General features: G+C 70.9%; 1 protein-coding gene across 1 annotated transcript; it reads left to right on the forward strand.

Annotated features, from left to right (window-relative positions):
* The first annotated feature begins 1,453 nt into the window (after nucleotides 1–1,453).
* ADCY6 (adenylate cyclase 6) lies at nucleotides 1,454–13,681 on the forward strand. Its single transcript, XM_082332435.1, has 22 exons — nucleotides 1,454–1,594; nucleotides 2,403–3,237; nucleotides 4,761–4,910; nucleotides 5,018–5,139; nucleotides 5,247–5,358; nucleotides 5,426–5,553; nucleotides 5,680–5,838; nucleotides 5,927–6,068; nucleotides 6,146–6,274; nucleotides 6,949–6,974; nucleotides 7,065–7,212; nucleotides 7,612–7,709; nucleotides 7,787–7,874; nucleotides 7,948–8,064; nucleotides 8,141–8,299; nucleotides 8,977–9,152; nucleotides 9,237–9,266; nucleotides 9,862–9,991; nucleotides 10,066–10,329; nucleotides 11,492–11,696; nucleotides 12,824–12,948; nucleotides 13,032–13,681. Exons 2-22 carry the CDS (start codon nucleotides 2,404–2,406, stop codon nucleotides 13,158–13,160), a joined length of 3,471 nt encoding a protein of 1,156 aa, XP_082188561.1. The 5' UTR covers nucleotides 1,454–1,594; nucleotide 2,403; the 3' UTR covers nucleotides 13,161–13,681.
* Nucleotides 13,682–13,698: the final 17 nt, after the last annotated feature.

Raw genomic sequence — 13,698 nt, forward strand, 5'->3', positions numbered from 1 at the left:
GGGTCCCCAGCGGGGCCAGGACCCGGCCCAGGGCTCCCCGGCAGGGTCAGGATCTGGCCCAGGGATCCCCAGCGGGGCCAGGACCCGTCCCAGGGGTCCCCAGCGGGGCCAGGATCCGGCCCGGGGCAGGGCCAGGCGCAGGCAGAGCCCCAGCGCCCATCCCCGCGCTGTCGGGTGCCGGCGCCCCGCGCTGGGACCCCCCGGTCCCCCCCGGTCCCCCCCGGCTCCCCCGAGCTGCCCCTGTCCCCCCCCCCGCCGGGCTCCGGTGCCCCCCCCGCGGCGGGACTTCCGCGTGGGGCCGCGGGGACACGGGCCCGCCGCCGGCGGCTGCTAATTAATGATTAATCAGCGCTCCCCGGGGCCCGGCTGCTGCGGGGGGGCGGCTGCGGGGGGGCCCGGCTGCTGCGGGGGGGCCCGGCCCGACCCACGCACACTCGTGGGGGGGCCCTGCACCCGCCTGGGCACGGGGGCGTGCAAAAGGGGTGTGTGTGCAAGGGGATATGCGTGCAGGGGGCGTGCGTGCAAGGGGCGTGCATGCAAGGGGGGGTGCGTGCAAGGGGCGTGTGTGCAAGGGGGGTGCGTGCAAGGGTGTGCGTGCAAGGGTGTGCGTGCAAGGGGTGTGTGTGCAAGGGGGTGTGTGCAAGGGGGGGGTGTGTGCAAGGGGTGTGCGTGCAAGGGGGTTTGTGCAAGGGGTGTGCATGTGCAAGGGGGTGTGCGCAAGGGGGTATGTGTGCGCGAGGGGGTGTGTGCGAGGGAGGGATGTGTGTGCAAGGGGGGGGTGTGCGAGGCGGGGCGTGCAAGGGAGGGATGTGTGCACAAGGGGCATGTGTGCAAGGGGATGTGTGCAAAACGTATGTGCGCGTGTGCGTGCGTGCAAGGGTGTGCATGCGCGCGTGCGTGCAAAACGTGTGTGTATGTGTGCAAGGGGGTGCGTGCACGTGTGTGCGCGTGTGCATGCCGGGGGTGCCTGAGGGGGTGTAGGTGCGTGTGCAGGGGGTGCGTGCGCGTGCACCCACCCACACGCGGAGGGGTGTACGTGTGCGCGTGCAAGAGGGCCGCACGCGTGTGCAAGGGGGCGCGCGTGCGGGGTGGGCGCGCAAGGGGGGGCGCTGGGGCGCGCGTGCAAGGGGCGCCCTGGGGGGGTGGGGGGGTGCGCGGGGCCGCGCGTGTCCCCGTTGTCCCCGCCATGTCGGTGCGGCGCGTGTGTGCGCGTGTGTGCGCGTGTGTGCGCAGCCCCGGGGGTACCGGTCCGCCCGCGCCCGCGCGCCCGCCGCCCCCGCGCGCCGCCCGCGCCTCCCCCGCCGCACCGGGCCGCACCGGGCCGCCGCCGCCGCCGCTGCACCTTTAAGGCCGCCGGCCGGGAGCGCCCGGGAGCGGATCCGGGCGGGGGGGGGGCGGGCACCGGCCGGGGCGGGCCGGGGCCGGGGCCGGGGCTGCGGCCGGGACCGCCACCGCCACCGGGGCCGCCACCGGGGGTCCGGCCTGGGCGCGGGATGCGGCGGCGGGGGCGCAGCGCGGCCGCCGTGTAGGAGCGAGCGGCGGCGGGGCCGTGCCGGGGCGCGGGGCCCCGCGGGCGGCGGCGCCGGAGGCGGAGGTGAGCGGAGCGGAGCGGAGGCGGCCGGGCGCACCGGCGGGGGGCCGGGGCGGCGGCGGGGACCGGGAGCGGGGAGCTGCGCTGCGCGGGGCCCGGTGCAGCGGGGCGGGGGGGGGGGGGCGGGCTGGGCCCCGGGGCGGCGGGAGCGGGGCGGCCCCGGGGGGGCTGCGCGGTGCCCGGGGAGCTGCTCGGTGCCCGGGGCGGCGGGAGCTGCCGGGGCGGTGGCGGGAGGGCGCTGGCGGGTCCGGGGTGAACGGGCCGGGCTCGGCGGGGCTCCCCGCGGGCCGTGCCCGGAGCAGGCAGGCGTACGGGCAGGCGTACGGGCAGGCGTACAGGCAGGGAGGCGGCCGCCGCCGGGGCCGGCCCTGCCCGGGCGGCCGTTCCCCACCGCCGCTCGCCCGGGGCTGGGACCGGCTGCCACGTCCCCTCCGGTCCCCGGTGCCCCGGGGCCGCCGTGCCCGGTGCAGCCCGTTGGCCGCCGTTCAAGATAAACAGGGCCGGGACGGTTCCAGCTTTGCCGCAGGTCGCTGCGCCGGGGAGGACGGGCTCGGGGCGGCCGCGGCAGGGCCAAGCACCGGGCACCGGGACACCGGGCACCGGCCGTTCCCGCGGGGGCCGTGGGGCTGGCGGGAGAGCTGGGGCTTGGGGTCCGCATCCCACGGGCCGGGACAGCAGGGCCCTTCCCTGCCCGCGCTGCCTGTCCCTGCCAGGGGGGAAACACGCTGCCTTGCACCCCCGTGGGCGCCGGGGTCCCTCTCGGGGCGTCGGGGTGGGGGACCGAGCGCTGATCCCCTCCCGGCGCCCGCAGCATGTCGTGGTTCAGCGGCATCCTGGTGCCCAAGGTGGACGAGCGGAAGACGGCATGGGGGGAGCGCAACGGCAAGAAGGGCCCCCGTCCCCGCGCCGCCCTCTGCGGCCCCCGCTACATGAGCTGCCTGCAGGACCCTGAGATGGAGCGGGGCGGGGGGCCCCCCCGGGGGCTGCGCTGCACCTGGCAGGAGGACCACTACGGCAAGAAGGGGCCCGCGGGCGACCTGGGGCTCAAATCGGTGGACCTGGGCTTGGAGGACGGCGAAGCCAAGGGGCCGAAGGGGGCCGACGGCCGTGGGGGGCGGCCGTCGGCCGGCGAGTGCTGGCGACGGCTACTCCAGGTTTTCCGCTCCAAACGCTTCCAGTCGGCCAAACTGGAGCGGCTTTACCAGCGCTACTTCTTCCAGATGAACCAGAGCAGCCTGACGGTGCTGATGGGGGTGCTGGTGCTGGTCTGCGGGGTGATGCTGCTCTTCCACTGCCTGCCCGGCACCCCGCACGTGCCGGCGGTCGCCGCGTTGGCGAGCGCCACGGCCCTTTTCTTGCTCTTGATGGTGCTGTGCAGCCGCAGCGCCTTCCCCCAGGACTACATGTGGGTGGTGAGCTACGTGGTGCTGGGGCTGCTGGCCGGGGTGCAGGCGCTGGGGACGGTGGCCGTCGCGCCCCGCAGCGCGGCCGAAGGCGTCTGGTGGAGCGTCTTCTTCATCTACATCACCTACACGCTGCTGCCGGTGCGGATGCGGGCGGCCGTGCTGGCCGGCGTCCTCCTCTCCGCCCTGCACCTCGCCATCGCCTGGCACCGCAACGCCGCCGACCCCTTCCTCTGGAAGCAGGTAGGGCTGGGGGGGGGCGCGGGGGGGCTGCGCCGAGGGGGTCCTGCTCACCCGTGGGGTGGGGGAGGCCCCGGGTGGGACCCCCCGTCCCCGCCGGCAGCTCCCCGAGTCCCGCTCCGCAAAATTGGGCTTTTCTGCACTTGATGTTTCCGCACGTGGAAAATTCTGGATGCGGGAGGGGTCCCTCAGCTGCCGGGGGGTGCGGGGGGTCCCGGGGGGGTCCCCCATGCCAGGGGCCCGTGGGTGCTGCCTGCGGCGTGGCCGGGGGTCGCTCCGCTGCCGCAGCCCCGCGCGGGGGCCCCTCGTCCCGGCGGGGCTGTGCACAGACCCGCCATTGTGGGCTGCGCTGGGGGGGGGGGGGCACCCACAAAGCCCCCGTTGTGGGGCTGGCGGAAGCCCCCGAGGGGGGACGCAGGGCCAGGGCGCCAGGGCAGGGGGGTGGCTGCCACCCAGGGGGGCTGGGACCCTGGCAGTGTCCCCTGTCCTGCCCCCCTGGGGTGGCGGGTGCTCCCCGTGGGGTGCTGCATGCACAGGGGGGCACGGGGGGGTCCCCTCATCCCCGGGGCCGTGCGTTCGCAGTCCCTGGCAGGGCCTCGCTGTGCTCCCCCTCCTTGCGTGGGGCCACCCATCACCCTCGCCCTGCCTGGCCGGGGCCGGGGCCATGTGCCGTCCCCATGGGGCGCAGGGCGAGGAACGCGATGCCGGGCGGGGGGGACGGGGGGCTGAGGGCAGCGGGGCTTGGGGGGGGTCATGGGAGGGGAAGCCTCCCCGAGCGGGGTTATCCCCCATGGGGGGGGGGGGGCGATGGGGCCGTGGCCCCCGGCCGGGGGGATGCGATGGGGACGGTGGGTGGGTGCGTGGCCCCCGCTCCCAGCCCGCCGGAGCGCTATAAATAGCCTTGGCCCCGGTCCCGGGGGACGGGGACGGGGAGGGGGGAAACCACAGCGCTCCCGCTGCAGCCATCTCCGCTTCCCGGCCCTCCCCCGGCTTCCTCCGCTTCCCGAGGGCCCGCGGGGCCTGGCTGTGTCCCTGTGTCCCCCCTGCCCCAGGTCCCTGTGTCCCCCCTGCTCCGGGTCCCTGCGTCCTCATATGCCCCCTGCCCTGGTTTCCTGCACCCCCAGGTCCCCGTGTCCCCCCCTGCACTGGGTTCCTCAGGTCCCCCACGTTCACCCTGCCCTGGTCCCCTGTGTCCCCATGTCCCTGCAGCCCTCCCCACCCCAGTTTCCCATGTCCCACATCCCCCTCCCCAGTGTCCTCAGGTCCCTGCATCCCCTGTGCCCTGGGTTCCCGTGTCCCTAGGTGCCCCACATCCCCCTCCCCCTGGTCCCCAGGTCCCTGCATCCCCATGTCCCCCTCCCTTGGGTCCCCATGTCCCTCCTTGCAGCCCCTCTGCTCCTCCTGACAGCACCCCCCGTACCGCAGCCGGGGTTTTGGGGTGCAGAGGAGGGTGGCAGAGCTGGCCGGGTCTTGCCGTGGGGCCGGGGTTCCCCGGGCGGCTGTGCTGAGCCCACCTCCCTCGCCAGCTCAGCGCCAACGCCCTGATCTTCCTCTGCACCAACGTGGTGGGGGTCTGCACCCACTACCCGGCCGAGGTGTCGCAGCGCCAGGCCTTCCAGGAGACCCGTGGCTACATCCAGGCGCGCCTGCACCTCCAGCGCGAGAACCGCCAGCAGGTGGGCCGGGGTCCCGGGGGTCCCGGGGACAGCGGGGTCTCCCGTGCCGGGCTGGGGGGTCCATCAGGGCCCAGGCCCCCCGCTAACGGGGTGGTGCTGGGGTGCAGGAGCGCCTGCTGCTCTCGGTGCTGCCCCAGCACGTGGCCATGGAGATGAAGGAGGACATCAACACCAAGAAGGAGGACATGATGTTCCACAAGATCTACATCCAGAAGCACGACAACGTCAGGTACCGCGGGGCTGGGGGCGTGGGGGAGGTTTGGGGGGGTGTCACCAGGTGAGGGGGGCCGGGGGGCTGCGTGGTCCCTCCCCAGCCCATGCTCTTCCTCCCGGCAGCATCCTCTTCGCGGACATCGAGGGCTTCACCAGCCTGGCCTCGCAGTGCACGGCCCAGGAGCTGGTGATGACGCTCAACGAGCTCTTCGCTCGCTTCGACAAGCTGGCGGCGGTGAGTGGGGGGCCGGGGGGGCCGGGGGGGGTCCCAGAGCCCCCCTGACCTGCCCGTCCCCCCCCAGGAGAACCACTGCCTGCGCATCAAGATCCTGGGGGACTGCTACTACTGCGTGTCGGGGCTGCCGGAGGCGCGCGGGGACCACGCGCACTGCTGCGTGGAGATGGGGGTCGACATGATCGAGGCCATCTCGTGAGCGGGGCGGAGCACGGGGGGTCGCGCCCGTCCCCGGTGCTGGCGCGTCCCTGCTGCTCGCCGGCCCGGGACGCGGTGTCACGGTGCCTCGGGCTGACACGGCGGCGCCGGTGCCGTCCGCAGGCTGGTGCGCGAGGTGACGGGGGTGAACGTGAACATGCGCGTGGGCATCCACAGCGGGCGGGTGCACTGCGGCGTCCTGGGGCTGCGCAAGTGGCAGTTCGACGTCTGGTCCAACGACGTGACGCTCGCCAACCACATGGAAGCGGGCGGCAAAGCCGGGTGAGCCGGGATGGAGGGGCTGGGCTGGGGACCGGGGTGCAGGACACGGGGCGGGGGGGCTCAGCGCCTTCATCCCCCCCATCCCCAGGCGCATCCACATCACCTGGGCGACGCTGCAGTACCTGAACGGGGACTACGAGGTGGAGCCGGGCCACGGGGGCGAGCGCAACGCCTACCTCAAGGAGCACAACATCGAGACCTTCCTCATCGTCGGCTGCAGCCAGAAGCGCGTGAGTCGGGGGGCCCGTGGGGCGGACACGGCGGGGGGAGCCGGGGCCGCCCCTCTCACGGCCGCGTCGCCCTGCAGAAAGAGGAGAAAGCCATCCTGGCCAAGCTGCAGCGGGCTCGCGCCAACTCGATGGAGGGGCTGGTGCCGCGCTGGGTGCCCGAGCGCTCCTTCTCCCGCACCAAGGACTCCAAGGCCTTCCGGCAGATGGTGAGCGGCCTCGGGGGGGACGTCGGGCACGGGGGCCCACACCGCGGCGGTATCGGCTGCTCGCCGCCTTTCCTTGGCTGCCGTTGGGCTTCCCCAGCCCTGCCCGCAGCCGTCGCCTGCTTCCTCCTGCCTGCCGCAGCCCGTGGCCTCGGGGAACCCCTGGGTCTCCCCCCCCAATCCTCAGCAGCCCTCAGGGATCCCCCCAACCATCACCAGCCCATGGGGACCCCCCAGGTGTCCCCCCCAATCCTCAGCAGCCCTCAGGGATCCCCCCAACCATCACCAGCCCATGGGGACCCCCCAGGTGTCCCCCCCAATCCTCAGCAGCCCTCAGGGATCCCCCCAACCATCACCAGCCCATGGGGACCCCCCAGGTGTCCCCCCCAATCCTCCCCAGTTCTTGGGGATCCCCCCTGTCTTCCCTGGCCTTGGGGACCCTCGGGTCCCCATCCTTCAGACCCCTTCCCCCTCCCTTTGCAGACCCCCACCCCGTCCTTGCCAGGCTTGGGGACCCCTTGGGGATCCCCCCATCCTGGTTACCCTGGGGACTCTGTCCCCCATCCTTGGTGGCCTTGGTGACCCTGGAGGATGCCCCGTGTCCTTGCCATCTGTGAGGGTCCCCCCCATCCGTGCCGGTGTCTCTGACACCCCCCACCTCCCTTGTGTCTCCCCAGGGCATCGATGACTCCAGCAAGGACAAGTAAGTGTCCCCGTGCTGGGGTGCCCGGGGGGTCACAGCAGCCCCTCCCTGGGGCAGAGCCGGGGGTCCCTGACCCACCCCTGCCCGCAGCCGCGGCGCCCAGGAGGCCCTCAACCCCGAGGACGAGGTGGACGAGTTCCTGAGCCGGGCCATCGACGCCCGCAGCATCGACCAGCTCCGCAAGGACCACGTCAAGAAGTTCCTGCTCACCTTCCAGACACCTGAGCTGGAAAAGAAGGTGGGGGTCCCTCCGTCCTGGGCCTGCGGTCCCCTCCGTCCCCGAAGTCCCCTCTGTCCTGGCCCCATCAGCACCTTTGTCCCCCTCATCTCCCCTCCATCCCCTGGGGTCCTCTCTGTCCCCCTTCATCCCATCCTCTCCAGCCCTTGGGTCCTCTCTGTCCTGGCCTCGTGGTCCCCTCCATCCCAGCCCCTGTGGTCACCTCCACCCTCTCCATCCCAGCCGTGGGTCACCTCTGACCCCCCTAATCTGTGGGGTCCCCTCCATCCTCTCCATCTCATCCCCCCGGGGTCCCCTCTGTCCCCTCCATCCCCCCGGGGTCCCCTCTGTCCCCTCCATCCCCCCGGGGTCCCCTCTGTCCCCTCCGCCCAGCCCGGCTCACCCCTCTCCTCCCCGCAGTACTCCAAGAAGGTGGACGACCGCTTCGGTGGCTACGTGGCCTGCACCCTCCTCGTCTTCTGCTTCATCTGCTGCCTCCAGATCGTGGTGTTCCCCCAGTGAGTGCCGCGGCCCCCCAAAACCCCGGTCCCTGGCCCCCTGACCCCCCAGTGCTCATGGCCACCTCTCTCCCCAGCTCCCCGCTGATGCTCGGTGTCTATGTTGGCATCTTCATCCTCCTCGCTGCCATCCTCTTCGTCTGCGCTGTCTACTCCTGCATCGCCGTGAGTACAGGGCCGATGGGTGGGGGTGTGGGGGGGCTCGGTCGTGCGTGACGAGGTCCCTCTCCCCCCGCAGCTCTTCCCCGCCGCCCTGCAGCGGCTCTCCCGGAAGATCGTCCAGTCCCGCGTCCATAGCACCGTCATCGGGGTCTTCACCATCCTCCTCGTCTTCATCGCCGCCTTCGTCAACATGGTAGGGGCGCGGGGCCGTGGGGGGGCGGGGGCTGCGGGGGCCGGGGGGCACCGGTTCACCCCTCCCTCCCTCCCAGTTCGCCTGCAGCCGGGTGGCCCTGCGGGACTGCGCCGCCCGCGAGCTCAACGTCACCCCCGAGGCCGTGGGACCCTGCCAGCTCCGGGCCCTCAATTTCTCCCTGGGGACCCCCGCGGGCCCCTGCCACCGCGACGGGCTGGTCTGCGACTTCCCCGAGGTGAGCGGCTGCGGGGCACCCACGGGTGCGGGGTGCTGGGACAGGGTCCTGCTTGGGTGCCAGCACGGGTCCCTGTGAGTGCAAGGTCCTCTTTGGGTGCTGGCACAGGGTGGCTGAGGATGCAAGATGCGAGGGGTCCCCATGGGTGCTGGAATGGGGTCCCCACAGATGCAGGGTGCTGGCATTGGTCCCTGTGGGTGCAAGGTCCTGCATGGGTGCAGGCGCAGGGTCCCCGAGGATGCGGGGTGCTGGCACAGGGTCCCTGCAGACACAGCGTCCCCAGGGATGCTGGCACTGGGTCCCCGATGGTACAGGGTGCTGGCATGGGGTCCCTGCAGGCACAGTATCCCCCAGGGTGCTGGCATGGAGTCCCCGAGGATGCAGGGTGCTGGCATGGGGTCCCTTCAGGCGTGGTGTCCCCAAGGGTGCTGGGCATGGGGTCCCCAAGGGTACCGGGTGCTGCCCGTGCAGTGTCCCTAAGAGTACAGGGTGCTGGCACAGGGTCCCCGCAGATGCAGGGTGCTGGTATAGGTTCCTACGGGTGCAAGGTCCTCCATGGGTGCTGGCACAGAGCCCCTGAGGGTGCAGAGTGCTGGCAGGGGGTCCCCGTGGGTGTGGGGTGCCGGCAGGGGGTCCCCACGGGGTGCCGGCGCATCCCCGCGGCGTCTCTCCCGCAGTACTTCAACTACAGCGTGGTGCTGAGCCTGCTGGCCTGCTCCGTCTTCCTGCACATCAGCAGCATCGGCAAGCTGCTGCTCATGGTGGCCATCGAGGCCACCTACCTGGTGCTGGTGGAGGGGCCCCAGGCCGCCCTCTTCGACAACGCCGACCTGCTGGTGGTGGCCAACGCCCTGTGAGTGCCCCGTGTCCCCCCCCGGGGTCCCCACCCTGGCCGCTGCGTCCCCACCCCGCTAACCCCCGGCTCCTCTCCCCCCAGGCCCTCCTTCAATGTGACCCAGGGCGAATGGTGAGCGGGGAACTGGGACCAGCGGGGAACTGGGAGTAGGGGGCTGAGGGTGGGCAGCAGCAGGAGGGTCCCTTGGGGGGCTGTGCTGCAAGGGTGGGTGCAGCTTTGGGGGCTGGGTGCAGCCCTGGGGTCCCTGGGGTGGGAGCATCCTTGGGGGATTGGGTGCATCTTAGGGGGTCCCTGGGGTGAGTGCAGCTTTGGGGGCTGGGTGCAGCCCTGGGGTCCCTGGGGTGGGGGCATCCTTGGGGGACTGGGTGCATCTTAGGGGGTCCCTGGGGTGGGTGCAGCTTTGGGGGCTGGGTGCAGCCCTGGGGTCCCTGGGGTGGGTGCATCCTTGTGGGATTGGGTGCATCTTAGGGGGTCCCTGGGGTGGGTGCATCTTTGGGGATTGGGTGCATCTTAGGGGGTCCCTGGGGTGGGTGCATCTTTGGGGTCTGGGTGCAGCTTTGGGGTCCCTGGGGTGGGTGCATCCTTGGGGGATTGGGTGCATCTTAGGGGGTCCCTGGGGTGGGTGCATCTTACGGGGTGGGTGCAGCCCTGGGGTGGGCACGGACTCGTCCGGCATCCCGTCTCAGCGGGCGGGGGGTGCCCGCAGCCCGGCGGAGGGGAAGGTGGCCCTGCGGTACGTCACCCCCGTCATCCTGGCCGTCTTCGCGCTGGCGCTGTACCTGCACGCGCAGCAGGTCGAGTCCACCGCCCGCCTCGACTTCCTCTGGAAGCTGCAGGTAGGAGGAGGGGCGAGGGGCCGGGGCGGACGCGGGGCCCCGGCGCGGCTCCCGCATGGCGCTGTGCGACGCAGGCGACGGGCGAGAAGGAGGAGATGGAGGAGCTGCAGGCGTACAACCGGCGGCTGCTGCACAACATCCTGCCCAAGGACGTGGCGGCGCATTTTCTGGCGCGGGAGCGTCGTAACGACGAGCTTTACTACCAGTCCTGCGAGTGCGTGGCCGTCATGTTCGCCTCCATCAGCAACTTCTCCGAGTTCTACGTCGAGCTGGAGGCCAACAACGAGGGCGTCGAGTGCCTGCGGCTGCTCAATGAGATCATCGCCGACTTTGACGAGGTGCCGGAGGGCGGAGTGGGGTGCGATGGGGTGGGGTATACGGGGATGGGGCGCGTGGGGTGCTGGAGAGGCCGTGGAGCAGCGAGCGTGGGGCTGGGGTGCTGGAGAGGCTGTGGAGCAGCGAGCGTGGGGCTGTGGGATGGGGTGCAAGGGGATGAGGTGCAGAAGATGGGGTGCATGGAGCCCCGGAGAGGTTGTGGAGCAGCGTGCGTGGGGTGCAGAGGGACAGGGTGCAAGAAGATGGGGTGCAGGAGGTGCTGGAGAGGCTGTGGAGCCGCGTGCGTGGAGTGCGCAGGGGTGGAGTGCAGGAAGATGGGGTGCGTGGGGTGCTGGAGAGGCCATTGAGCACTGAGCATGGGGATGGGGTGCACAGGGTGCTGGAGAGGCTGTGGAGCAGCGTGCATGGAGCCAGGGGATGGGGTGCCTGGGGCCCCAGCGAGGTTGTGGAGCAGTGTGCGTGGGGTGCAGAGGGACAGGGTGCAAGCAGATGGGGTGCAGGAGGTGCTGGAGAGGCCATGGAGCAGCGTGCATGGAGCTGTGGGATGGGGTGCAAGGGGATGAGGTGCGGAAGATGGGGTGCATGGAGCCCCAGAGACGTTGTGGAGCAGCGTGCGTGGGGTGCACAGGGATGGGGTGCAGGAAGATGGGGTGCAGGAGGTGCTGGAGAGGCTGTGGAGCAGCATGCGTGGGGTGCACAGGGATGGGGTGCAGGAAGATGGGGTGCAGGAGGTGCTGGAGAGGCTGCAGAGCAGCGTGCATGAGGATGTGGTGCACGGAGATGAAGCGCACAGGGTGCTGGCGAGGCCGTGGAGCAGCGTGCATGGAGCTAGGGGATGAGGTGCAGAAGATGGGGTGCACGGGCTGCTGGAGAGGCCACGGAGCAGCATGCATGGAGATGAAGCGCACAGGGTGCTGGAGAGGCCGCGGAGCAGCGTGCATGGAGCTGTGGGATGGGGTGCAAGGGGATGAGGTGCAGAAGATGGGGTGCACGGGCTGCTGGAGAGGCCACGGAGCAGCGTGCACGGAAATGAAGCGCACAGGGTGCTGGAGAGGCTGTGGAGCAGCGTGCGCGGGGCACGCAGGGACGGGGTGCAGGAGCTGGGGCGCGCGAGGCGCTGGAGAGGCGGGGTGGGGGTGACGCTGCCCCCCATCCCCGCCCCAGATCATCAGCGAGCAGAAGTACCGTCAGCTGGAGAAGATCAAGACCATCGGCAGCACCTACATGGCGGCCTCGGGGCTGAACGCCTCCACCTACGACCGCGAGGGCCGCAGCCACATCGCGGCGCTGGCCGACTACGCCATGCACCTGATGGAGCAGATGAAGTACATCAACGAGCACTCCTTCAACAACTTCCAGATGAAGATCGGTGAGCGCCCCTTGCACGCCCCTTGCACGCCCCTTGCACGCCCCTCTGCACCTGCAGCCGCCCCGCGCGCCCCTGCGCGTACCTGGCCCTTGCAGGCGGCTTCGCCTCTGCCGGCTCTCGCGCGCCTCGTCCCTTCCGCGCACGCGGCCCTGGGGCGTAGCCTTGCACGCGTGGCCTTTGCACGCCCCTTCGCCCTTGCACACCCAGCCTCTGTGCACCCCTCTGCACAGGCAAAGCCTTGCACGCCCCTGCCCTTTTGCATGCATGCCCTTTGCAGACAGCTTTGCGTACAAGCCCTTGCACACCCCTTGGCCCTTGCACGCCCCTCTGCACACCCAAACCCTTGCACACCCTTTCCCCTTTGCCCACACAGCCCTCACACGCCTTTGCACATACTGATGTTGCACACCCCGTTAGCCCTTGCACACGTAGGCCCTCATACACCCCTTTACACACTTCTTTGCCATCGCGCACCCCTTCGCACATGCAAACCCTTTGCACACCCCTTCCTTTTTGCACACATGGCCTTTGCAGGCCACTTTGTGTACAAGCCCTTGCACACCCCTTGGCCCTTGCACACCCCTCTGCACGCACAAACCCTTGCACACCCTTTCCCCTTTGCACACACAGCCCTCACACATGCCTTTGCACATGCAAGCTCTTTGCACGCCCCCTCCATTTTGCACACGCGGCCTTCACACACCCCTTTGCCTTCGCACGCCCCTTTACACACCTCTTTGCCCTTGCATGCCCCTTTGCACACCCCTTTGCACACCCCTGCGCCCTTGCACGCCCCTTTACACACCCCTTTGCCTTCGCACGCCCCTTTACACACCTCTTTGCCCTTGCATGCCCCTTTGCACACCCCTTCACCTTTGCACACCCCTTCGCTTTCGCACACCCCTTTACACACCCTGTGCCCTTGCACCCCTCTTTACACACCCCTTTGCACGCCCCTTCGCCTTCGCACGCCCCTTTGCACACCCAAACCCTTTGCCCACCCCCTCCCCTTCCCCCACACCCCCCTTTGCCCCCCCCTTTGCCCCTCGCGCGTCCCCGTGCCCTCGCCCCGGTGGCCGTGGGGGGGTGGTGACGCTCCCTCCCCGTGCGTCCCCCCCCTTCCCCAGGCCTGAACATGGGGCCGGTGGTGGCGGGGGTGATCGGGGCCCGCAAGCCCCAGTACGACATCTGGGGCAACACCGTCAACGTCTCCAGCCGCATGGACAGCACCGGCGTCCCCGACCGCATCCAGGTCAGCCGGGGGGCGGGGAGGGGGGGACAGGGCCCCCCCCGAGCCCCCCCTCACCCCCACGTCCCCTTCCCCATCCCCGCCAGGTGACGACGGACCTGTACCAGGTGCTGGCGGCCAAGGGCTACGCGCTGGAGTGCCGGGGGCTGGTCAAGGTCAAGGGCAAGGGGGAGATGACCACCTACTTCCTCAACGCCGGCCCTGGAGGGAGTTAGGGGGGGCCCCCGTGGTGTCCCCCCGCCCCGGGCCGGTGCCCCCCAGCCTGCACCGGGGTCGGACAAAAAAGGAAAAATCCCCAAATCCACATATTTAAAAAAAAAAAAAAAAAAAAAAAAAAAAAAAAGAGGAAAAAGGGAGGTGGCTGGGGGGGTGCCCCCCCCCAGGGTGGGGTGTTGGGGGGGGCATTTCCCAGCCCCGCACCGGGGGGGTTTGCGGAGGGGGGGCGGCGTGCAGCCCCCCCCCCCCCCTTTGCTGAAATCCCCCACGTGCCAAAGAGGGGAGCTGGGCCCCCCCGGAGGGGCTGGGGGGCTTGGGGGGGTCCCCAGCCCCCTCCCTGTGCCAAACTGAAGTGCCGCCTGCGGGGGGGGACACAGGCAAAGCACCTTCGCAGCCCCCCCGGGGCGCCGGCCCTCCCCGGCCAGGGGGTCCCGCTCCCTCCCGGGGGGCTGCTGGCGGGGAGGGGGGGGGGGGCAGCTCCCCCCCCCTTTTAAATGCAAAAAAACCCACAAAATAATGAAGTGACTTTTTTTTTTT

This window comes from Platalea leucorodia (genome assembly GCF_965183815.1).
Source record: "Platalea leucorodia genome assembly, chromosome: 23".
In the NCBI taxonomy this organism is placed as follows: Eukaryota; Metazoa; Chordata; class Aves; order Pelecaniformes; family Threskiornithidae; genus Platalea; species Platalea leucorodia.